At 40.7% G+C, this 23,535-nt stretch overlaps 1 protein-coding gene across 2 annotated transcripts; it reads left to right on the top strand.

Annotated features, from left to right (window-relative positions):
* The first annotated feature begins 115 nt into the window (after window positions 1-115).
* TNFAIP3 (TNF alpha induced protein 3) lies at window positions 116-20,085 on the top strand. 2 transcript variants are annotated; one of them, XM_069077275.1, is made up of 10 exons: window positions 116-290; window positions 394-1,072; window positions 5,532-5,844; window positions 10,366-10,556; window positions 11,191-11,338; window positions 11,566-11,736; window positions 12,400-12,580; window positions 15,130-16,049; window positions 17,624-17,805; window positions 18,055-20,085. In XM_069077275.1, the coding sequence occupies exons 3-10, from the start codon at window positions 5,547-5,549 to the stop codon at window positions 18,337-18,339; spliced, it is 2,376 nt and encodes a 791-aa protein (XP_068933376.1). In that variant the 5' UTR covers window positions 116-290; window positions 394-1,072; window positions 5,532-5,546; the 3' UTR covers window positions 18,340-20,085. The 2 variants fall into 2 exon arrangements, with proteins under 2 accessions (XP_068933376.1, XP_068933375.1); XM_069077274.1 differs by having other exon boundaries at window positions 117-290; window positions 17,624-17,820.
* Window positions 20,086-23,535: the final 3,450 nt, after the last annotated feature.

Here is a 23,535-nt window from a genome sequence, read left to right as displayed (position 1 = left end):
CGCGTCCTCATCCCCCCTTTGCCCCACAGGGCCGGAGGACCCACAAGCTAGCGGGGCTGAAGTCTGAGAGAACTTCTCAGCACCTCGGACCTGGCATGCCTCCTGGGGGTGTGGCTACGGGTGCAGATTGCTGGAAAGCCTTGATGCAGAAGGCACAGGGATTGCGACTCTCTTCTTTGACCAAACGGCCCCCGAGTGTTCCTGGACTACTCATTCGCTAAATGCGAGCATCGAGAGCCCTTCCCGAGCAAGCATCCCACGGCCGCCCCCGAGGAGGCAGTCATTAGCGGGTGGGCGCGGGGGCGGAATCGAGGGTTTTCTTTCTATGTTTCCCCCGCCCTCCACCTTTTTTTCTTCTCCAAAGTAGGTGATTTTTATTTTTATTTTTTGTAGAAAAAGGACGGCGAAAAGAACCGTCTTCATTCCCATCACCGCGATTTCCACATGGATATGACGTTCGGTCGGCGCTTCCGAAATGCCCTGGTTGAGTCACGCGGGGACAACCCCGTCTTTGAAGGCTGAGGAATTTCTCGGTCCCGGCGGACTCCAAGCCCCCGACACCGTCCGGGAGCCCCCTGGCGGCCAGCGGCCGGCTCTCGCTGACTGCCCCAGGCGCCCTTTGCACTCCCTCCCTTGTCCGAGTGCTTTACGGAGAGCCGCCGCTGGGCGTCACAGTCACATGTCGGAAAGTCCCAGAGCCCTGGCTGGAAATCCCCGGGCTCATATATTATTACCGGCTAAAAGAAAGGAAAAAAGAGAACTTGCGCAGTCGTTCGCTTCAAGTTCTAGGATCTAGGATAGGAGCTTGCGGGGGTGGAGCAGCTGGGAGAGGAGGCCGGCGGTGGCGGAGGAGAGTCACAGACCGGGAGCTGCCGCAGCAGCCAGCCCTCGGCTCGGGGACAGAGGCCGACGGGCCGGGACTAGCGCAGCCCCGCAGTGAGATCCAGCCAGCCCGCGTCAGGCTGCCCATGGAGCCCCCCGCCGCTCCTGCCCTCACGTCTGCACCGGGCCTTCTCGTGCATTAATTCGGGACTTTTGTATTTCGTAGGACGCGCACTCCTGCTTCGCAAAGGTAACCCCGATCTTCCTCCCCCTCTTCCTCCCAAACCTTCCAGGGAGATAGATGGATCCGGGACGAAGCCTCCCGGGCCACTGCGAAGCCGCGGGCGCGATTCATTGTTAGTCGTGGGTTTGGCATTTGGGTCTGGCCGCACGAGTTTGGCACAGACTTTGACCCCGAGCGTCGTTGCTTGACAGCTAGCAGATGGCTTGCAGCTTGTGGTGATGGGATGGGGAGAGGAGGAAGGCAGGACCGGGAGAGAGTGCTTGTGCTTGCAGCAAAGATGTTGAGGGGTTGGGGGTGGGGAGGAAGGGTGCACCTCTGGATCAGTGCAGAGGTCTGAGCCAAATTAAAGATAATTCGGAGACCTTTAACTGCAATGGACAGAATGATTGTAATAGTTGTTGAATTAAACTGATTTTAGATGCTATTAAAAGTTTGCGATTAAAAAAAAATCCTGCTACAAGAATTCCACATTTTCTGCAAACGGCCACAGAAAATATGCCGAATCCGGCATTCTTTATTGTGCAGAATATAAATAAAGGATGATGTATTGGAAATGAGAGCAGAACTTTACCCTGGGAGTTCCAGCCGCTTCATTTCCCCAAGTCGTAGCTGCCAGGTATTTTAAGGTTGTGTGGCAGACAGACTTTTTTTTTATTTCCAGATGTGGAAAAGTTCAGGAGATATTTAAATACCTCTGCTCCAGTCCCACCTCTAGGTCAGCCAGCTTTTTCAGGCTTGGTTGTCCCACATCCTGCCACCTGGCCTTTTCAGGAAAGCTAGGGTATTAAGAATGGAGCTTAGCTCCCATGGATTGGTTTGAATCCAAATCTCCCTGCTTGCAGATCTCTTCTCTCAGTGAAACCAGTCTGATAAAGTGGTTCAAAAGCCCATTTGTTTGAGAGCTATTTGTCATTCCACCTGATTAAAGAAAAAGTAATAGCCCTGAAGTCTGAGACCTTTGAACAGTGAAAGGTTTAAAAGATAATAACACAAATCTTCAATATTGGAAGAAAAGATAAAGAATGATTGAGAAAACTGAGGCACAATTATGCCTTTATGCATTTATTCAACAAGTATTTATTGAACCCATGCTAAGTATAAGGCATCATGTTGGCTACTATGAAGGATTCAAAGATCAAAATATGGTCCAGCCAATGATTTATACATTGTACTTGACTCTGCTTCCAGCAGTTCTTGGTGTGTAATATGGGAATTTTACAGCTTTGAATTAGTGCTTTCCAAAAATGGAATTGGGGTTTTTGTTGATAAACAATTTACAAATTTCCATGTCACATACCAAAACACCTGTACAAAATGGAAAAAAAAAGAAAAAGAAAAACCAAAAAAAAAAGAGAGAGAGAGGAGGCTTCTAGATATGAATAACTTCTAAAGAATTTTGTAGTTCCCAGTGACAGAATTTGGGGAAATTTTTGTGAAATGAGTCAAAGAAATATTACAAAACATCACTTTTTTTTTACATATAAATAAGACTATTTTCTTCTCTCCTACAAGTATATAACAATCTTTTTTTTAGAAATGTTTATTACTCTGTGGCCCCATCTGGAGTGAGGTCCAAGAACTGGAAATTTGGAACAGGGTATTTTCCTAAGTTTCAGTGGGTAGTTTTGGAGAATGAAGGGCTGCAGTAATAATGATTGAGTTGCTTTATGTTCTTGAATATTAATGTTAAGATAGGTTTAAATGGATGTATTTTGGCTCTCAATTTAAGGAAGACCTGGGAAGATCTCTAGGACTAGAAGAAGCAGTGAATAAAAGCAAATCATTCTTCACATGTATTCAGAATATTTCAAAGACCATTTTATGGTGACCCATTTTTAAGTGCTCTAAGATTTACAAATTTGCTGAGAGCTGTTCTGTGAGGGAGGTCATGTATTATGATTCCCTTTTAATAGATGAAGCTAAGATCCAAATAGAGCAAGTGATTTGCCCTGGGTTACACAGAGAGGAAGAAGCCAGAATGCAAGCCAAGACCCCTCTCTCCAAGGGATTTAGTGCTGTCCATCTTATTTCCCTCGAAGGTTAATGAGTTTTATAAACACATTTCTGATGGAGAAATCAAGGACATTTTGAAAGACCCCACTTGCAGCCTTTGACCTCCTTGCTCTTAAGAGAGAAACTTACTCTCACATTTGGCTAAGGGAAGGAAATATTATTTTCCTGAAGTCACAGTATTAGCAATGTCATGTTGAAATTGACATTAATTGAAAAAAAAATTCCACTAGACAAAATCCTTTCATATTTTTTATAATAATAATGAAAGAAGTGTCAGGGTTCATAGTGATCACCAGGATTTGAAATCATATGGTGTAGCAGATGTCTGCATCATTTAATAGCTTATGCATTTTGATAGGCCAAGGTTTAAGGGTCTCAGCATCCCTAGAATATATGTATATTTGCCTTAGAAGGCAGGTTAGCTTTCAGCCTTGGAAGAGTGCAATGAAAGGACTTTCTTGATATAGTACCAGAGCTAATTCATTCTTGATGCATATCTTTGCAACCTTGAAGGTTCAGGAGTCACATAAAGAAAGGGAGATACTTTGGGACTACCTGGGGAAATACCAGGATAATTGGGAAATGTTTGGGGGTTTTCATTGTCTTTTTTTTTTTTTTTGTAAGTGAGATGTAATAATGATAGGAAAGGGAAGCAATGAAAACACCTGGGGCTTGCACCACAATGACTTGTCAGCCAAAACTGGCTTGCTAGCTAGAACCTAATGTCATCCCAGCTAGAAGCTAATCTCTGCTAGTCTCCACGATTCTCCATCTTTCTTATGTTTTAAGTTGCATCCGTGCTAAAGGTTCTCTACAAGTTCTTTCCATTTCCTCTTCAAGGTCCTCTTTTTCTTGTACTGTTTGCAGGCGTGGAGGCCCCTGGGGGGTGAAGAAGAGAATGGCATGCAGCCACTAGTTGGCATCTGGAGTACCACATTTTATTGATTTGGAGCTGAATAATAATTACACTCCAATTTTAACTATTACAATTGCCTGGTTATTATAGATCAGCGTGTGACCTGAGGGATCCTGGGGAGCTTCTGAAGCCTTATTGTATACTCTGTATACCAATTTTTAGCATGCTAGAAATTTAATCTCCTTGAAAGTAGGAATTATTTGCATTAATCATACTTTTATCCCCAACACCTAGCATCATGCCCAGCACATAATAAACACTTGTTGATTGACTGATCAGGAAGACGGTATGACATTTTGAATAAGGTGGCAAGACTGGGGAGTCAGGAAGACTCCTTGGCCCTTGTGCTTCCTGACTGTGTACCTTGGGCAAATCATTTAATCTTTCCTCTTCCTCAGTTTCCTCTTCTATAAAATGGAGGCTAATAAACTTCTAATAATAAGAGCATCACTTCACAGGGGTATTTCTAAGCTCCAAAGAAATAATGCATGGAGGTGGGAAACAGTCTAGTACAGTGCAGAGGCTTTAGACTCAGGACCTAGGTTCAAATCCTCGCTAAATCTCCCCCTACTACTTATGTGATTGTGGGCAAGTCACTTAACTCTCTAGGCCTCAGCTCCTTCAACTCTCAAGTGAGTGGATTGGACTAAATGGCTTTTCTAAGGTTTCTCCCCACTCAACTCTAAATCTATAGCGAAAAAAAGTTCTAAAAAATAAAATAGATGGTGACTTTAAACAATCATGGGGGAGGGAGGAGATGTCAGGTATTGTTCTTAAGGGAGAGATTTTTATCATCAGTAGTTTGATGGCATTGAACCTCAAATTTCCTTATAAATGTTTCAGGCCTTAAAAAGAAGAAATGATCAGTATGTCTGATGCTTTTATGAAAGCTTTGTTTTCACTTTCCATACCAGTAAAGAAATAAAGGGCTTGAGTTCTGAATGCTGACCACTTCTTAGCAGTGATAGGATCACTTGGATGTTACTTGGGGGTGGGCCTACAGGTAGCCAGTGGCTACACGGATGTTTTATGGTTCAGAGTACTTCCGTTCTTGGTGAACCTCATTCCCCTGCATCAGAGTCAGAACCAATGATGAGACGCATACTGTGTACCTTTGCTCACAGGCAGGATTGGCCCTGTGACAGGCGTTACTTAAACATGGGTTATTCCCCTCCTCCTCAATGCCCACTCTCCTCCTTCCTACTCTTGTATAGATTAATCTTTAAAAGTGATGTAACTTGCAACAGTCCAGTGTTAGTAAAACTTTAGTACCAGCAAGCATCTGGAGAATAGATGCAACTAGGATTCAAATCTGTTGCCTTCATATTAAGGTAATGGCAAGATTTGAACTCAGATTTTCTATGGGTAGTTATTTATATATGTATATATATAAAATATTCATTATATATTATATATAATATATATTCATATATTGTATATAATATATATTTGTTATATATCTATATCACAGTAGTTATGAAAGGCTAACCTAATAGATTGGGGTTTGTTTTGTTGTCTGTTTTGTTTCCTTCTCAGGTACTCTACAACAAAATGGCTGAGCAGCAGGTTCTCCCCCAATCTTTGTATCTGAGCAACATGAGGAAAGCTGTGAAGATAAGAGAGAGAACTCCTGAAGATATTGTCAAGCCTGCCAATGGGATAATTTATCACTTTAAGACCATGCACAGATATACAGTGGAGATGTTCAGGACTTGTCAGTTTTGTCCTCAGTTCCGAGAGTTTATCCTTGTTGCTTTGATTGACAGAAACATCCAAACTTCACTAGAAAGTCAGAGGAAACTCAACTGGTGCCGTGAAGTCAGGAAACTTGTGGCACTAAAAACGAATGGTGAGTCTGAGGTCCCTTCCAACCCAAATTTGGGTTGATTCTGGGACTGCCAGTAAAGGATTCTGATTCAGGCTTTGGAGGTGGGAGGGTAACACTATGACAAGATGAGCCTGCCACGTGGATCTGTTTATGTGCAATAGCTAAACCTCCATTAGAATCAAATGTAAAATGCCTAACTAGATGATTCAGCTGGCATTGGAACCTCAGTATGGGCTGTCCTAGGTACCAGGTGTTTTTGTTTTGTATTGTGTTGCTTTATAAAGCAAAGGTTGTTTTCTAATGAAATGTTAAAGTAGAGACCATTTTGAATAGAGCTGGAGCTACAGCTGTAAGTGATTTGTGACCTTGGGCAAGTGATCTGCTTACTGCCTATAAAAAATGCCCTTCGTAGCCCCAATAAACAAGGTTTTAAAGAACTCTAAACATTTTTAAGGAAAGACCCATTATTTACACAAAGAATTTGATCTGTACTTTTTAGCCTAGGCAATATTAAATATAAATGTGGAGGGTTTGTGGTCTTCTGCATGTTGCCATCTTTTTTGAGTTGAAGATTTTTTTCCCCCTAAGTTCATGGACCCCCTGAAATCTATCTGCATGCCCTTGATCTGTGATGCCCAGGTTTAGAACTGCTGCTCTGAGGTCACTTCCAGCTTTAAATCTCCAATCTGATGATTTCATACTCTTCTCTTGAGAAGTAATAGAAATATGTCAGATGTTTTTCCTTACTTTTGAGCTGTTTTCCATTGATTGTTGCTTGTGATCTGCTTTCTTCCTGGCATATTTGATTTCCCTCCCTGCAGACTGCTGAGAGAGTTGTCTGATTGTTCTTAAAAATCACAGCAGGTTCATAATTTAGTCTGTTACTTAGTTTTAAATTATTTCTGGATAGCTTTCACTGCTTCTCTGACCATGGTTTGGTTGATTGGTTGATATGGATGTAAACGCTGTAGTTTGTGGATATGTATGATGACTACTAGAAAGAGTCTAAATGGGATTCTTATTCCTGGGTAAGAAGCCGGAAGGAAGCACAGTGTTTCCTATCATCAGTAATATTGCTAAAATGAGTATAACCTTGCTGATAAAAATAGAGGACTTTAAGGTTTGCTGACCATCATGAAAAGGCAATTATCCAGAGATGAAACATTGGCATCTTCGATTGGGAATGTTCTTTGGATAAAGAACATTTTAAAATAACAACAATGATAATAGCAGAAATGTATTTAGTGTACTGATACTGGCAATCCCCTTTTTTTTTTTTTTAAAGCATACATTATCTCATTTGATCCTTACAACCCTTTGGGGATAGATGCTGCAGGTATTATTCCCATTTTACAGAAGAGAAGACTTGAGACTCAGAGAGGTTCAGTGGCACAGTCATGGTTATGTAGCTAGTTATGTAACAGAAGCAGTATTTGAGGCTAGTTCTTGCCTCACTTCAAGACGGTCTCTTCCTGCTTTACACAGGTGATGCTGCATTAGTTGTTGTCATAGAAAAAGCAAGATGGATTGTTTGTCTACACAGATCCTAATACAGAATCGGTTGTTCTGATAGACACAAATAGCTTTCAGTGGTGATGTTAAGTAGGGATCTAGCCAGGCTGTGGTGTCTCCTGGGAAGTGGTTTTCATTGCCTCCCCATTCATTACCAGGAGGGATGGAGTCATAGGAAAAGGGTGGGGAGGACTGAAGAAGGGGAGTGGCCTTGCTGAATTACGAGTTTGTGAAACACCGAGTAATGCCTAGCAGGGAGTACTTTGCACATAGTAGGGACCCACAAGTATTTGTGGATTGACTCAGACTTGCTGGTTGTAAGTGCTTCATTTTCTTCAAGAAAAAGTTGCATGGGAAATGTTTTTGGTTGATTAAAACATTTTCATAAACTGACCTTTACTTTAGAAGAGATATAAGAGTACTTGCTTGTAGGAATGTGGGTGGTATTTTCTAGGCAAAGATTTTTTTTAGGCTCTTTTTTAAGGTTACAGTTACATATTTTTCCCCTCCCCCTGTGAAAGCTTTATAAGGTCTGAAAAGGGGAGGAGAGATATTCGGAAAGGAAAAGAAAAACAGAACAAATGCCATTTCATCTAGGATTTTTACTGAGATTTTTTTCCCCTAATCTAATCTGTAGTATGGATTATATAAAATTACTGGATTGTTTGGAAGTAGGGGGAAAGAGATAGTAGGTGATTCACAATGTTTGCATTTGAGGATATGAGACTAGAGTGAATGAGGAAGGGAGTAGGTGGTATAAAATTGAAACTTCATGCGAAAAATTCCAGCGGCTATTGGCTGCTGCGATTTCACTTGTATAATGAATAGGCCTATTCCAGCTCACCCTAACCACACCCACTTGGAAAGTCCAGTATGCTCTTCACAGTTTAAATGTCTACACACCAGAACAAAAAGTACAATGGCAGTTGCTCAATTGCTAGTCAAATAACTTGGCACTGGGGAATTCCAAGTGTTACTGAGGGAATTTTGTACTGGTGAGTCTCAATAAAGAACTGAAAGTAAGAACAAGGAAAAAAAAAGCCTTATCTTTGCTCTAGATTTTGCAAAGGGGAAATTTCAACAGAATTTAATAGTTGCCACACTTCTGGCCTAGATGCAAGACTTAAGTGAGCCTTTTCCGTTTATTTGTCTGGATGTTTGTTTAGCCGGCCTTTCTGTACAGTTTTCATGATTTGAAAAAAAACAAACCAAATAAATAGGCGAATGGAAGGAATGTTAGTTTAAGGAATATCTAAGTTTTTTGAAGAACTTGATCAGGATGAAAATATTATGAGACTTTAAAACTACTGGCCTAGCCACATCAGAAAATAGTTTGTCTTGCTTTTAAGCAACTGTGGCTTCTCAAAGAATTACTGATTGTGTGTTTGTGTGGGATTGTCTCAATTCAGTTCAGCAAATGAGACACATATTCAATGAATTTGTTGCTTGAGAGTTTGAGAAAATGCAAGGTCTATATGGAGTTTATGTTTTTTAAATTTCAGATAGTTCCTAGATAATGCCTTTTAAAAATAGTCATACTCAGTTTTCTTAGAAATAGTGCCTTCTGTACTTCAGCCCTAATTTCTGAGTGCACATGCCGTTTGACCTACAGGAATTTCAGTTATGATTTTTAATGAGTTGGCCATTTAAATAAGTACTTTACTATTGCTGACAAACTGAGCACCACACCACATTCCTGTGGGGCAGCTTTGTCTTGTCAGCCCTACATTACAAATGAGAGGAAACTCCCGGCACCAAGTCACTTTATTGTGAGTCACTGACAATCCCAGTCCCATGCCTGGTAAGAAAAGCCAGGACTGTTGCTATTTGCATTTTTACCCTAGGCCTTTTTCCTATGAATTGTCAATCCTTGCTACCACTGTCCCTGGATGTTGGAATCTCAGAATGTAAAAGCTGAAAGGGACAAAAGAGTACAATTTAAGAATCCTCCCAAGGCATTCTCTAAGGTGTGATAGTGTGGCATAGTGGAGAGAATCCAGTTTTGACTAGCTCTGCAACTATGAGCAGATCATTTAGTCCAGGATTGGGGAACCCTCTAGGTCCTCAAGTGCTGCCCTTTGACTGAATCCAAACTTCACAGAATAAATAAAAGTGTTTGTTCTATAAAACTTGAACTCAGTCAAAGGGCTGCACCCAAGGACCTAGAAGGCCACATGTGGCCTCAAGGCCTAAGGTTCCCCACCCCTGACTTAGTCAATTCATTTAGCCTGTTTCCTCACCTGTAAAATGGGAGAGAATAATAATGCCTGTAGCTTCTTCTTTGAAGGGTTGTCATGAGGATGAAATGAGATTATGTATTTGCTTGGAAGTGTTTTTGTCAATGACTATTATCCAGTCTAAGCTCCTTATTTTACAGATGAAGAAACTAAGGCAGCTAGGTGACAAATTAAATAGAGCAGCAAACTTAGAATCAGACCCAAGTTCAACTCATGCCTTAGACACTTATGTGTTGTATGACTCTGGGCAAGTTAACGCTAACCCCTCTACCTCAGTTCCTCATCTATAAAATGAGAGGACTGACCTCAAGTTTCCTTCCACCTCTAAGTCTATGTTCTTATAATGACCACAAAGGTTCATTAGTGCCAGAGCCAGTCTCTGGATTCAGCTCTCTCTCTACTGCACTCTACTACCCTTCATTAAAGATAAATTTTGAGTATCCTTTTCTTTAAATAAGAATCCCTTTCCTTTCCCCCATCAAAAAACAACAGCAGCAACAATAACTTCTCCCTCTCACTATGCTAACTGTGAAATAGTAGCAGTGCTCCCGAGAAAGATGATCTCAATAGTTGCACATCTAATGCCTTGCATATAGTTCAGTAAATGCTTGTTGCCTGATCAAGCAATTGATTAAAACCCTTAACTCAAAGACTAAAGCCCATTTGTCCTGGAAAACATTTACTAGGCTTCCTAAACAAATTCCTCTGATTTTCTTGCTTCTTCTCCCTTCTCATCATTTCCAGGTCAGCGTAAGTGAAGGGCAGTAACAGTGTACATGCTTTTTTTCCACAGGTGATGGTAACTGCCTCATGCATGCAACATCACAGTACATGTGGGGCGTTCAAGATAGTGACTTGGTCTTGAGGAAGGCACTATACAGCACTCTAAAAGAGACCGATATCCGCAACTTCAAATTCCGTTGGCAGCTGGAGTCTCTGAAATCCCAAGAATTTGTGGAAACAGGCCTCCGTTATGACACCAGGGTAAGGAGATTCTGTTCAAGCAAAGTGTGCTCCTTGGGAAATACTGAGCAGTTAATTCTCTGTGTATGTTGGGGGAAGGAAATGCAGGGCAGGGCGCAGTTGTCCCAAATGACCTTATGGTGGCTGAATTCCTGATGAGGATCTTTCTTACAAGAGAAGACTCTCCAAGGATGGCTTTTTTCAGGAGCCTCTCCTGGTTTTCATGTGTCATTGCCCTTACATGCATTATTGAGGCAGTGAGTCAGATTCAGGCATGGATGTATAATCCAACTCATCTCTCTCCACATCACGAGTATGGAATTTTTGTGGATAATCTGGATGAAGGTTTTAAATTTTATGTCATTTCAAGGGTTTTTTAGGCAGATGTCCCCAGCTTCCCTCACAGCTCAGTAAGTGGCTTCAGTTTTGAGTTTGAATTATAATAGAAAAGGTCACCAAAAGAAAAAAAAAAGCGGCGGGAGTGGGTGGGTGGGAGGAAGCAGCAAGGAGAGAAAGACTGTTAGGTTACTTAAATGATTTTATAGAGAAGAAGGAAAATAAAACGGAGTGGTACAGATGAATAGACACAGACTGGGGTCAGGGAGAGGGGAAAAAAGACAAATTATGTTCAATTGCCTTTTTATTTTTTCCTTAGAATTGGAATGAGGAGTGGGACAATCTTATCAAAATGGCATCCACAGATACATCAGTGGCCCGGGGTGGGCTTCAGTATAATTCACTTGAAGAAATCCACATATTTGTCCTTTCTAACATCCTCAGGAGGCCAATTATTGTTATTTCAGGTGAGAGTCACATAATTTCAGTTGAGGTGTATTAATTAGTGTACATTAAAGAACTGCTGTACTTTTAAGTTTTCATCTCTAGGGTGTAGTCTAAAATTTCACTGCATTTCTTGAGATGGAAAAAAAGCCATATTGACTTAGTACAATAGCAGTGAATAGTTTAAAGGAATTTGGTGTGGATAACTCTCAGTGGTTTATTTTTTTTTTCCTCCTCTTTCCCTACACAGACAAAATGCTGAGAAGCTTAGAATCTGGTTCCAATTTTGCTCCTTTGAAAGTTGGCGGAATTTATTTGCCTCTCCACTGGCCTGCCCAGGAGTGTTATAGATATCCCATCGTCCTTGGTTATGACAGCCAACACTTTGCACCACTGGTCACTCTAAAGGACAGCGGACCTGGTAGGAAAATTAAGCTATGACTTAAACTTAGCTTGTTTTAAATGCTTGTGCTAATTGTGTCTGGAGTTTGTTGCACTTCTGATTTAAATGGAAACATCTTTCAAAAAGTTTAATTGTCACATCATCTGGTAAATGTAATGCTTGCTTTAACTAAAACCAGTGAAGTATTTATACAAAGAATGAGAATAGTTTTAAAAATTATACTCCTGTTGGCATTCTGTCTGAGTGCTGGAAGTAAACAGAATGGAAGAATTGTGGTCCTTTTTGCCAGTTAAATGATAAGTTAGTTTTTAAGAAACATTCTTTTGTACACCCCCACCTTCCCCCCTCCCCAACACACACACACACACACACACACACACACACACTTGTTCATCATCATTCCTACTTATGGTTTCATGGATCAAAAGCTAGAAGGAGCCAGGACCGAAGAGGCCATGTAGTCCAACCCCCTCATTTTACAGGTGAACAGACCCGGGAAGTTAAGTAGCTTGCCTAAGAGAGTAAGTAACAGAGTCAGAACTTGAACCCAAGTCCTCTGGCTCTGAACCCAGCACTCTTTTCTAGTGTACTGCTCATTCAGAAATGTATTTAGCATGTTAATGATTTCATACACCACCTGATTTAGTAGGGTAAAATGTCCATATGTCATTTTCTCCCCAGAAATCAGAGCTGTTCCACTTGTTAACAGAGATCGAGGAAGGTTTGAGGACTTGAAAGTTCATTTTCTAACAGAGCCAGAAGCAGAGATGAAAGAGAAGCTACTCAAAGAGTACTTGACAGTGGTAGAAATCCCAGTACAAGGCTGGGACCATGGGACAACTCATTTAATCAATGCTGCAAAGTAAGTGATTTCCTGCTGGCTGGCTTGTTTAGTGTTTTTAGGCTTTATCCTAAGAGAATACTCAAGCAACCTCCCACCTGAAACTGAGCTTTCGTTTTGTTAGAATCTCCTTCCCTCCACTGGGAAATAAAATGAGGACTGACCAATTGCATTCTTTTGGCAGTGTGAGTAAATTAGGAATGCCATATGATTGATTCTTAAGCTTAGATTCAGGCAGTGCAAACCAGTTTCAAATAGCATATTTGGACAGAAAAAAAAAGTCACTGAGAGATTTCTGAAAAATGTATTTTACTAGGGTTCAGTTTTATTTCCTACCTTGCTGGATTTTAGATATCTTTATGTGTTTACATATTTATTTAAGCTATTTATTTATATATTAGATATATATTATTTATTTAGAATAGTTATATATTCTTTAAATCATCAAAGAAATTCCTGGAAATAATAACCTTTCATAATCAGGTATATAAAGAATAGTTACAACCCACATTTTATTTTTTCAGCTAGTAAGTATTTGCTTTCTCCCTCTGCCCCTTCTCCACATAGGTGAAAAACGAGGAAAATTAGATCCCTTTAACAAATATACATTGTCACACAAGCTAATTCCCACATTAGCTCAGTACAAAAACGTGGGTCTCATTCAATATCTTCAATCTTTCACCTTTTAGGAGGTGAGCGATAGCGTGGTTCATCATTAGTCCTTGTTGTTGGTGGAATTGTGGATGGTTACTGGATTGATCAGAGTTCTTTGATCCTTCAAAGTTGCTTGATTGTACAGTATATAACCAAAGTTTCCTTTGCCGCTTGATTTGGGGGAGAGAGAGGCAGAGATCTTCTCTTCTGTCATCAGCACTAGCACCTTGATTGATGACAGAAATGAAGGTTCACAAGGATCTGGGTGAAGAACTCGTAGGCAATTTTTATAGCATTCAAATGATTGCCACTAGACTAAGGAGGGGCCAGAGGAGCCCCAAATTGTGCCTTGCACATGTGGTTAAGATTTATCACAGGAATGCTGATCCTCCTAGCCTCTTTCTCTTGGAAGCCTTACCTTCCTTTGAAGTGCTCTTCCTCTGCCAAGCCCAGCATGAGGCCTTTTCTGACTCCCACAATTACCAGTTCTCTCCCTGCTCAACGGTCATTACTTTTATGTATTTGGTATTTGATTTCTCTGGATACATTGTGTACCCCCAAGAGAACATACCACTCTTAAAGACAGGAGCTGTTTCCCTTATATCTTATGTCCCTGAATAGCAACTCCTACCTGGAATATATTTAACAAATGCTTGGCAAATCAAATTGAATTGAAGCTAGAGAATCCCTGCTTTCCCCTGAAGATTTTAGATATAAATAAGAGAAGGCAATGAGAGTGAATGAAGGAAGCAGTGTCCGCGTGTAAAGAAATTGACAAAGTAGATCAAACCCCCAAATTAGAGGGATGTAAAAGCAAACAGAGAATACCAGAGGACCATGCCTACTTATTAATGACCACCATGGAAAGTTAGAAGCAAAATAGATATATTTGAAATAATCTTAAGGTAATTTTGACTTTCAGGAAAACTGGGACCAAGAATTCCACCACATGCTATTCATAATCTTAACAATATTTTGATAGATGGAAGATTTTTGGGTGGTTGGGAAGGGAGGAGTTCTCAAGTTAACTGAAAGCAAACTTTTTTCACCCTCAACACTCTAGGGCATTAAGGCATAGGGTACAGAAAGATTAGATAATAGCAGTTTCTTCAGATGTACCATTTTTTATAAACCAAAGTTGACTAAATGGATATATCATAAATTTAGAGCTTGAAGGGAATTTAGAGGTTCTTTTTTTTTTTTGGAGAGGGAAGGGCAGGGCAGTTGGGGTTAAGTGACTTTCCCAAGGTCATGTGGCTAGGTGAGTGTTAAGTGTCTGATGCCAGATTTGAACTCAGGTCCTTCTGACTCCAGGGCTGGTGCGCTGTTCACTGTGCCACCTAGCCACCACAATTTAGAGGTTCTTTCATCCAACCCCCTTTTTGTTGTTATTGTTGTTGTTCAGTTATTTTGGTCATGTCCAACTCTGTGACCCCATTTGGGGTTTTCATGGCAAAGATACTAGAGAGGTTTGCCATTTCCTTCTCCAGCTCAGTTTCATAGAAGAGGAAACTGAGACAAACAGGGTTAAGTGACTTAGGTGTATGAGGCCAGATTTGAACCCAGAAAGATGAGTCACCCTGACTCTAGGCCTGGGCCTCCGTCCACTGTACCACCTAGCTGCCCATTTACAGATGGGCAAACTGAGTCCCAGAAAGATACAGTGACTTGCCAAATGGCAGAGCAGTCATGTGATATTTTGTATAAAGAAAGGATCCCTTCTTCCAAGGAGGTTATTCATTCATTTAACATATGACTCTACGATACTATACTTGTCAATGGATTGATTGAGGGGCCATGGCAATTTGGAATGAAGGTCCCCAGTTGTATAATGCTTATCCTGCCAGATTTACCGTCTTGGTTCTTGCCCTGCAGGTCAGTGTTGTAAATGCTGTTCTACTTTTCTCGGTCTCTAGGTTGGATGAAGCTAACTTACCCAAAGAGATCAATCTGGTAGAGGACTACTTTGAGCTCGTTCAGCATGAGTACAAGAAATGGCAAGAGAACACTGAGCTGAATCATAGAGAGGCCCATGCTAGGAATGGGCTGGAACCCCACCTGCCCCAGATTTCCCTCATGGAAGTCAAATGTGAAACGCCAAACTGTCCTTTCTTCATGTCCGTGAACACACAGCCTTTTTGCCATGAATGCTTTGAGAGGCGTCAAAATACACAAAATAAACCAAGAAAACAGAACTCTAAGCCAAGGGTGGAGAAATCCCCAGGCATAGGACTGGGTACTTCTCAGGGTGAAGTTTGTGAGCCTGCTGGGTGGAAGCCTGAGGAATCACCAGCAACAGGGCCTCACTCTGCACCCCCAACTGCACCTAGCCTCTTTCTGTTTAGTGAAACAACTGCAATGAAATGCAAAAACCCTGGATGTCCCTTCACCCTGAATGTGCAACACAATGGGTTCTGTGAACGGTGCCATAATACTCGGCAACTCAATCCCAACTATGACCCAAGCAACCACAGGCATTTGGAAGATGGAAAGTGCCAGGCCTGTCACAAGGACGTCACCAGGACCTTTAATGGAATTTGTAGTACTTGTTTCAAAAGGACTACAGAGTCTTCCCCTATCATCAGCTCCAGTTTTCCTCCTTCCTGCCATCAGAGATCATTCTCCGATCCCTCTCAGCTGAGTCAGAGTATCCATCAGCATCCCTGCCACAGAACTGGTCATGAGGCCCCTTCTGGGGTCATCTCCCAGGCTGGACGGAATCCAGAGAACAGGACTGGAACGAGTAAATGCCGAAAAGCTGGCTGCATGTACTTTGGGACGCCAGAAAACCGTGGTTTTTGTACTCTGTGTTTCATCGAATACCGAGAAAATAACCGTAAGTGGAACTATGTATCCTGTGATATCATTTAAAAAAAAAAACTGTCCTTTATAGTGTTTTAGGGTTTGCAAAGCAATTCACATGTAGCAAGTAGCTTTAACAGAGGTAGCCTGTCTTTGCAGTAAGATTGTAACCTGGAGAAAGGGAAACATTCTAGGTGACATGCAATGTCGGGCATTGGTGGCTGGATACAAGATGACCTATTGGTATTCTAACCTAAATAGAAAGTGGGAAATGAATTTGCAGCAAGTTTCTTGAATCTGAACCAGGTGAAGAGATCTCATTCTAATTCAAGAAATAGTAGTTCCACATTTTTGTGGCCCATTGTTGTGGTTACAACTAGATTGTATAACCTTTCTCCATTAAGGAGAAACATATGCATGTCTTCAGAAAAAGGAGATGAGCTTAGTGTAAGGAGATTACCAAGTCCAAAGCACTACATAAATGATATCATGAGGATAAGAATGAAAACATGTTCTTGTGGTAAGGAATATTGTCATTTTTTTTTCTCTTTTGTGATTTCAACCTGCCTGATTTCCTAAAAGTAAACTTGATAAAACTTCCATCTAGAAGATAATCAGGAGAAGGGATGCGGTTGCGATTTAATCATGTCTGACTCTTTGTGACCCCGTTTGGGATTTTCTTGGCAAAGACAGTAGAATAGTTTGTATTTCTTTCTCCAGCTCATTTTACAGATGAGGAAACTGAGGCAGGCAGAGTTAACAGACAGCTAGTAAGTGTTTAAGGTTTAATCTGAACTCAGGAAGATGAGTGTTCTTGACCCCAGACCCAGTTCTCTATCCACTGAGCTCCAAACTGCCCCAGGAGAAAGGGACAGGAGTCAATCAAAATGGAAATATGAAGACGGGAACTAGATTTTTCATTTCTTTTGCCTTTGGATTCCCCCAGAACCTAGCACTGTGCCTTGCACATAGCAGGAGCTTAATAAATACTAAATTAGATTGGATTAAGGAAGGAGATTGACTTCCCTTGAAGAGGTCAGTCCTACTGGCCATATTCAGCAAAATATTATATAACACCTTTTGAGTTGTTAAAGCCTCTAGTGTAGGAGTTGGCTAACTAAAGCCAGAATGCCTTCTGCTTTTGTACAGCCTGAAAGCTAAGAATGATTTTTACATTTTAAAATAAAATTTCATTGTATTTTGAAATGTTAAAAAAAAAAAAACCACAACATTATTAGCTTGCAGGCTATACAAAAAACAGATAGCCTGTGGATTTGTCTGCCCAATTCTCCCTTCCCTTCCCACCTGATCATTTTTTAATATATGTCTGAAGGATATGCAGAAGCTTTTTAGAGAGCTTTTTCTTTAAAAAGGTCTCTGTACTTTAGCAAAACGTAGAGATTTGTTTTATGAGAACAAAGATGTTCAATAGTATCCTTTTTGAGGGGGGAAAACGTTGGAGGGTATTATCTAATTACAAGATGGCTATGCTCCATTTTTATTCTTTACAAGCTTCCACTCTGAATTTGGAATTGATTTAATTTTGTAATCTCTACTTCTTCATAACTGCTTGGTTGTTCATACTGACTGGCATATATTTCATTCCAGGTGAAGCCCCTGCTTCCAGTCAAACTGGTCCCTCGGCCTCCAGATTCCAGAATACCATGCCCTGCCTTGGGAGAGGATGTGGCACCCTGGGCAGTACCATGTTTGAGGGATATTGTCAGAAATGTTTCATTGAGGCCCAGAACCTGAGATTTCATGGTGCAAAAAGGACTGAAGAACAGCTGGTGAGACAATCAGAGGTATATGAGAGACGGCATCCAACCCTACCCACAGATGTATGAGGGGTCCTTAAGCCCATTAGGGCAGTGTACTTTCTTTCCATGGTAATATGTAGACCTTCCCAATGTCCTGGTAAAGAAAGATCATAGTGATGATAAATTCAAGATGCCCCAGAAAAAAAAAGTCAAATGAATTCTATTTGTTTCTTCTTTGGGGTTTACAAACTGACCATTGTTTTGAATTCTTGCATTCAGAGATCCAGCCAGTGCCGGGACATTCAGCGAACAACCCAGAGCCCTCAGAGGAAAAAGTGTGCTAAGGAGGCATGTAAGAACCCTGTGGCTCACAGAGGGGAAGAGCTGTGTCCAGAGTGCCAGCGGCATAAGCAGCGACTGGGGTCTGGCATCCATAGAGGGGATCCCGTTACGGAAGAGCTGCCCAAGCAACGCTGCCGAGCCCCAGCCTGTGATCACTTTGGCAATGCCAAGTGTAATGGGTACTGCAATGAATGCTATCAGTTCAAACAGCTGTATGGCTAATCAGAAACAGCCAGACCACCTCCTAGAAGTGAAAGAACTTTTTCTTTTTTTTGGTCAAAATGGTGCTATCCTGTAAACATTTGGCTGTTTGACTTGAGGGCTAGCCCTGGAATCATGTATACTGTGGAGGTTTTAACATGAGTGAGTAGGCTGTTCACCAGGAGTTAGGCAGTAGATATGTTCACCTGAGGAACTTTGTGTCCTAGGGCATCTCTAGAAAAACTTAACCTGCTGCCTGGGGTACAAAATCTTGAGTGTGGCAGTTGTTGTCTTCTGGGATCACCTCAAGGCCATCCTGCTTTATGAGCTCATACTGTCTCCACATTCTGAGACCTGGGGATGTAGAGTAACCTGGAATGCCCACTGTACCTGGACACATAGCTTGTACTTTGGGGTATGAATTCCTGCCTCTCACCTTGTGACCCCTGTCTGATGTCAGAGGGCAAAGATACTCATTAGAAGGCATGCATAATGCTGAACCTCCTTTTGCCTTAGCCCCCAGCTCAGTATATCAACATGGGCAGGTAGGTGGTACAGTGGATAGAGCACAGGGCTCACACAGGAAGATTCATCTTCCTAAGTTCAAATCCAGGTTGAGGCACTTGCTAGTTTGTGACCCTGGGCAAGTCACTTAACCCTGTTTGCTCTCATTTCCTTATCTGTAAAATGAGCTGGAGAGGGAAATGGCAAATCACTCCAGTAAATCTCAGTGGGGTCATGAAGACTTGACTAAACAACAAACAGCATGTCTCCTGGATGTGAACCTGGATTAGCCTGGTGAAAAGATCTTCCAGGGGATGCTCACAGCAAATGCAGAGAAGAAAGGGCTGAAAGGAGAGACAGGAGCCTGACAGTATTCTTTTCCCTTATCTACTGGTTCCTTTCCCATGGGACATCACAAAAGGAAACCTGGTCATGGATTCTGAAATCAATCAATCAATAGCTGCTGAATCAAAGTGAAAAGGAGGAGTCAGGACTGAAACAAGAAAAAAACAAGCTGCTCTTTTTTTTTCCTCAACTTGCACCTTTTTAAAGACAAAACATTTGGGGGAGATGACATAAACCTTTTTACTTGTCACTGCCCTTTCCCTTAAAGCAATTGACATGACCTTAGGTGTGAATGCCAGTTGTATACATATATAATTGACTTGGGATCATAGATCTAGGTCTGGAAGGGACCTCAGAGGTCATTCAGTCCAATTCTTTAATTTTACACATGTGGAAACTGAGACCCAGAGAGGCAAAGTCAGATAGGTGGTAAACATAAGAGGCAGGATTTGGACCTGGGTCCCCTGACTCCAGAGCTAGTCATATGTCCTTATATTATATATGAGGGATTATTTTTATAATTAGATGATATATTTCCCTACTTGTAGAATAGGAAAAATATGTAATAACCTGTTTTTTTGGTTGTTGTTTGGGCACAACGTGCACAACTTGTAAAAAAAAAAAACAGACTTGCTGCCTTTTTTCAAAGGAGTAAAAACTAAGGTTATTAGGTATAATTGTTGAAATATTTTCATGTGTTCTACCTTATTTATTTTATTATAAACTTCTTGGCTATTTAAGTGTACATTTCTTTAATTTGTAAAATACTGGAGTTTCTTTTTTGAGTTGATATATTCACTTCAGTTCACATTGTGAAATTTGGACTATTCTTAACCATTGTGACAATATCTGTCACCTAAAAAACACTGATTCCCTCCTGACAGAAAAGGGAAGAAATAAAAAGTAAATTAATTCAAACTTCATTGTGATTCTTTGGGGACAACTGCCAGGGTCTCTTTCCCCCAGCTGCAAGAAGAGGAAACTTGTTCATGGTCTGAGATGAGACTGGGATGGGGTCAGAGAAACTGTGAGGAATTGGGTGGCTTACTGTCATGGGCCTTTTCTTTGTGACTCCTTCCTGAGGGAATAGGTAGAGAGACCTCATATCCAAGGACAGAGAAGAGAACACAGGTAGACCAGAAATGAAGTCATCAGACTTTTACCAGGGGTAACAGAACAAGGAAGAAGTTTTTAAATCTCACTTGTTATCAATTCAGTGTTCCACTGTTACTGTTTGTCTCACAATCACATCTGCTCCCAAAAGGGGAAATGAAATTTCCCTAGTGCTAAAGATTGCCATGCATATTTTTGTTCTAGAATTCCAGGCTGAAAATATGTGGGCAGGCCACACCTACAGACAAGAACTTACTTATAAAGATACATATAAACTTTGTGTTTCTTGAGTAATTGACCCAAGCAAAAGCTTCTTTGCCTGTCCCATTTTTTTTCAGTTTCTTTCCAAAGAAACAAAAATTAGAGCATAAAAGCAAGAATTCCAATGATGTTCCCTCATGTTCATTTAGCCTAATATTTCATTACTATTTTTCATTTGTAAAGCTTTTAATTGTTAATGTCAAAAAGTTATGTATGAATATGGAAAATATGTGAAATTTGCACATTTAGGATTACAATAGGATGCTCATTTATCTTTTTAAATTTCTCATTAAGTAAATGTAACTTTTCAGAAAAGTATTTAAAAAAAAATAAATTATTGAAGGAGACAGTCTTGATCCTTGACATTTCTGATTGGTGGAGATAGATAAGCCGATAAGCCAACTTCCAAAGCAGTGCTTCCCAGCCTTTTGCTCTGAGTCACATCGAAATGATAGACCCATTCTTACCTGAAGCCATAGTCTGCCATGAATTAGGTTAGGACTTTTGAAAGAATATAGTTGATTATGAATCAGATTCAGAGATCTGAAGAAGACGTTAGACATCTCATCCAGCTCCTTCATTGGACTGCTAAATTTCCAGTGTTAGAAAATGCTACAAATCAGGGCTTGATCTCTTATTTTGTTGATCAGCTAGACTTAAGAAAATGATGGAGATATTTAACATCCACACAAAAAAGAACTGGCCATGTAACCTTGGGCAAGTTACTTAACTCCAATTGCTTTAAAAAAAAAAAAGTAAAGAAAAGAAAATGATGGAGAAAATGTTAATAATGCAAATTAACTTTAAAAATGTATCATGCAGGGAGGCTAGGTGGCACAGTGAATAGAGCACCGGCCCTGGAGTCAGGAGGACCTGAGTTCAAATCCAGCCTCAGACACTTAACACAAAACTAGCCATGTGACCTTGGGCAAATCGCTTAACCCCAACTGCCCTCCAAAAAGCAAAAAAAAAAAAAAGTATCATGCGTATAATCCTTGCCCCCCTCTCCCCCATATACACCAAAGAGCCAGCTGTTAAACATTTTCTAGCACACCTTTTCTGGAGTCCCAGGACCATATTGTTTCTAGCCACCACATGGCTTCGACTAATACTGAATCCTCATAATAGTCTGTCCAATGTTAAGAGAGAAGTCTACTCTACTGAAAGTCATTGTGACACTCTCACTGGAGTTGTTGCAGAATGAGTTGGTCAACATTTCTAAAGTACTGCATAGTCATGTAAACCTTTCTCAGACCACTCATCCCTGCACATTTAAATCAAGAAATTTTATTTATTTTCCCTCTGATGTGCCTTGTTAACCTTCATCCGTATTCATAATATAAATTATGAAATATTTTAAATGTCATGATGAGTCCTAATTCACTAAAACCTAAATATAAAATAAAGCCCCTAACAATGTTTTTAAAGATATTTTTCATGCTAAGAAAGCTATTATTAGGATGACCTATTTAGTGCTTGAAGGGACCTCCAACCACTTTATTCTTAATTTAAGGAAACTGAAGATCAGAGAGATTAAGTGGGTTACCTAAGGTGACAAAGGTGATGTGGTAGAGGATTTGAACCCCAATCTTCTGACTCCCAATACATTCTTTCTGCATTACATTGAATTGTCCTTTATTACAGGCCAGGATAAAACAAGAATATCCCTAGAACATGATTCCATTTCCTAAAGTATAGATGAGGAGACAGAGACAGAAAGGAGAGAGAGAGAGACAGAAAGAGAGACAGAGAGAGAGACAGAGAAAGAGAGGAGAGAAAGAGAGGAGAGAGAGAGGAGAGAGAGACAGAGAGAGAGAGAGGAGAGAAAGAGGAGAGAGAGGAGAGAGAGAGAGAGAGAGAGAGAGAGAGAGAGAGAGAGAGAGAGACAAAGAAAATGATCAGGGGCTTAGAAAATAAGATATTAGAAAAACTAGGACAATTTATTCATTGAGCACAATTTATGATAACTTTTCAAAACTTGAAGTACCTATGATTTCTTCATTCTGAAGATACTCAATAAATCAGTTAACACATTTGTGAAGCATTTCCTATGTGCCAGTGTAGATATTTGCAAATGTGCACATTTCCCTATGGTCTAAGTTACAAGAAAAACAAGACAAAACTAGAGGAGAAGGCAACACGAAAATAACTATGTGGAAGATGGATGCTGAATAGAGAGAAGGTAATGTCAGAGGGAAAGTATAAGCAGGAGAGACCAGGAAGAAGTCTTCTGCAGAAAGTGGGATTTGAACTGAGTATAAAAGGAAGCCAAGAGTCAGAGTGGAAGGGGGAGAACATTCCAGATATGGATGATAGCCAGTGCAAATGCACAGGTATGGGAGCTGGAGTGTTGTGTATGAAGAACAATGATTATTAGGCTAGTGTAGTTGGACTATTGAGTATGTGCAGGAGAATAAAGCATAAAACTGAAAAGGTAGGAAAGAGCAGAATATCAAGAGCTTCTTTAGCATAGATAAGAAATTTGCTTTCATCTTACGTTGTTTTCTTTCTCACGCATTCCATCTTCTGGCTCTCACTGACCACTGGTTTTCTCCCGATGACACAGTCTCCCCAACCCTCCCATCCCCACTCCCTTTTAGCACTGGATATACTTTCCCTCATTTCCCTCGGACTTATTGATTAAAGTGGAGTCGTTGTAATATTCCTTGCTCCCCATTGCCACTTCCAAGTTCATTCTCACCTGTCCTTTGGGATTCACCTAACCAAAATTCTGATAGCTGTTGACTATCTCCCTATAGGACCCTCCCTTTCTTTCCTCAATGAGTTCAGTTCCTGGTTTACAATCTTTCTCTTCTCCCCAACTCTTGCCATCATACTTGGGGATGTCAATATGCATACTGATACTTCCTCAAACACACAACTTTCAGTTGCTAAACATTCTTTTTCTATCTCAGCCACACAATATGGTCATATTTTTTATCTTGCCATCCCTCAAAAAATGCACTATTTCCATGTCTGTGAATTCTGAAATTA

The sequence above is a fragment of the Petaurus breviceps genome, unplaced genomic scaffold (assembly GCF_028583685.1).
Source record: "Petaurus breviceps papuanus isolate PSGF00001 unplaced genomic scaffold, PetGlider_PUasm1.0 90977, whole genome shotgun sequence".
Taxonomy (NCBI): Eukaryota; Metazoa; Chordata; class Mammalia; order Diprotodontia; family Petauridae; genus Petaurus; species Petaurus breviceps.
Note: the sequence above shows the minus strand (reverse complement) of the source record. Positions and strands in the feature narration are given on the sequence as shown.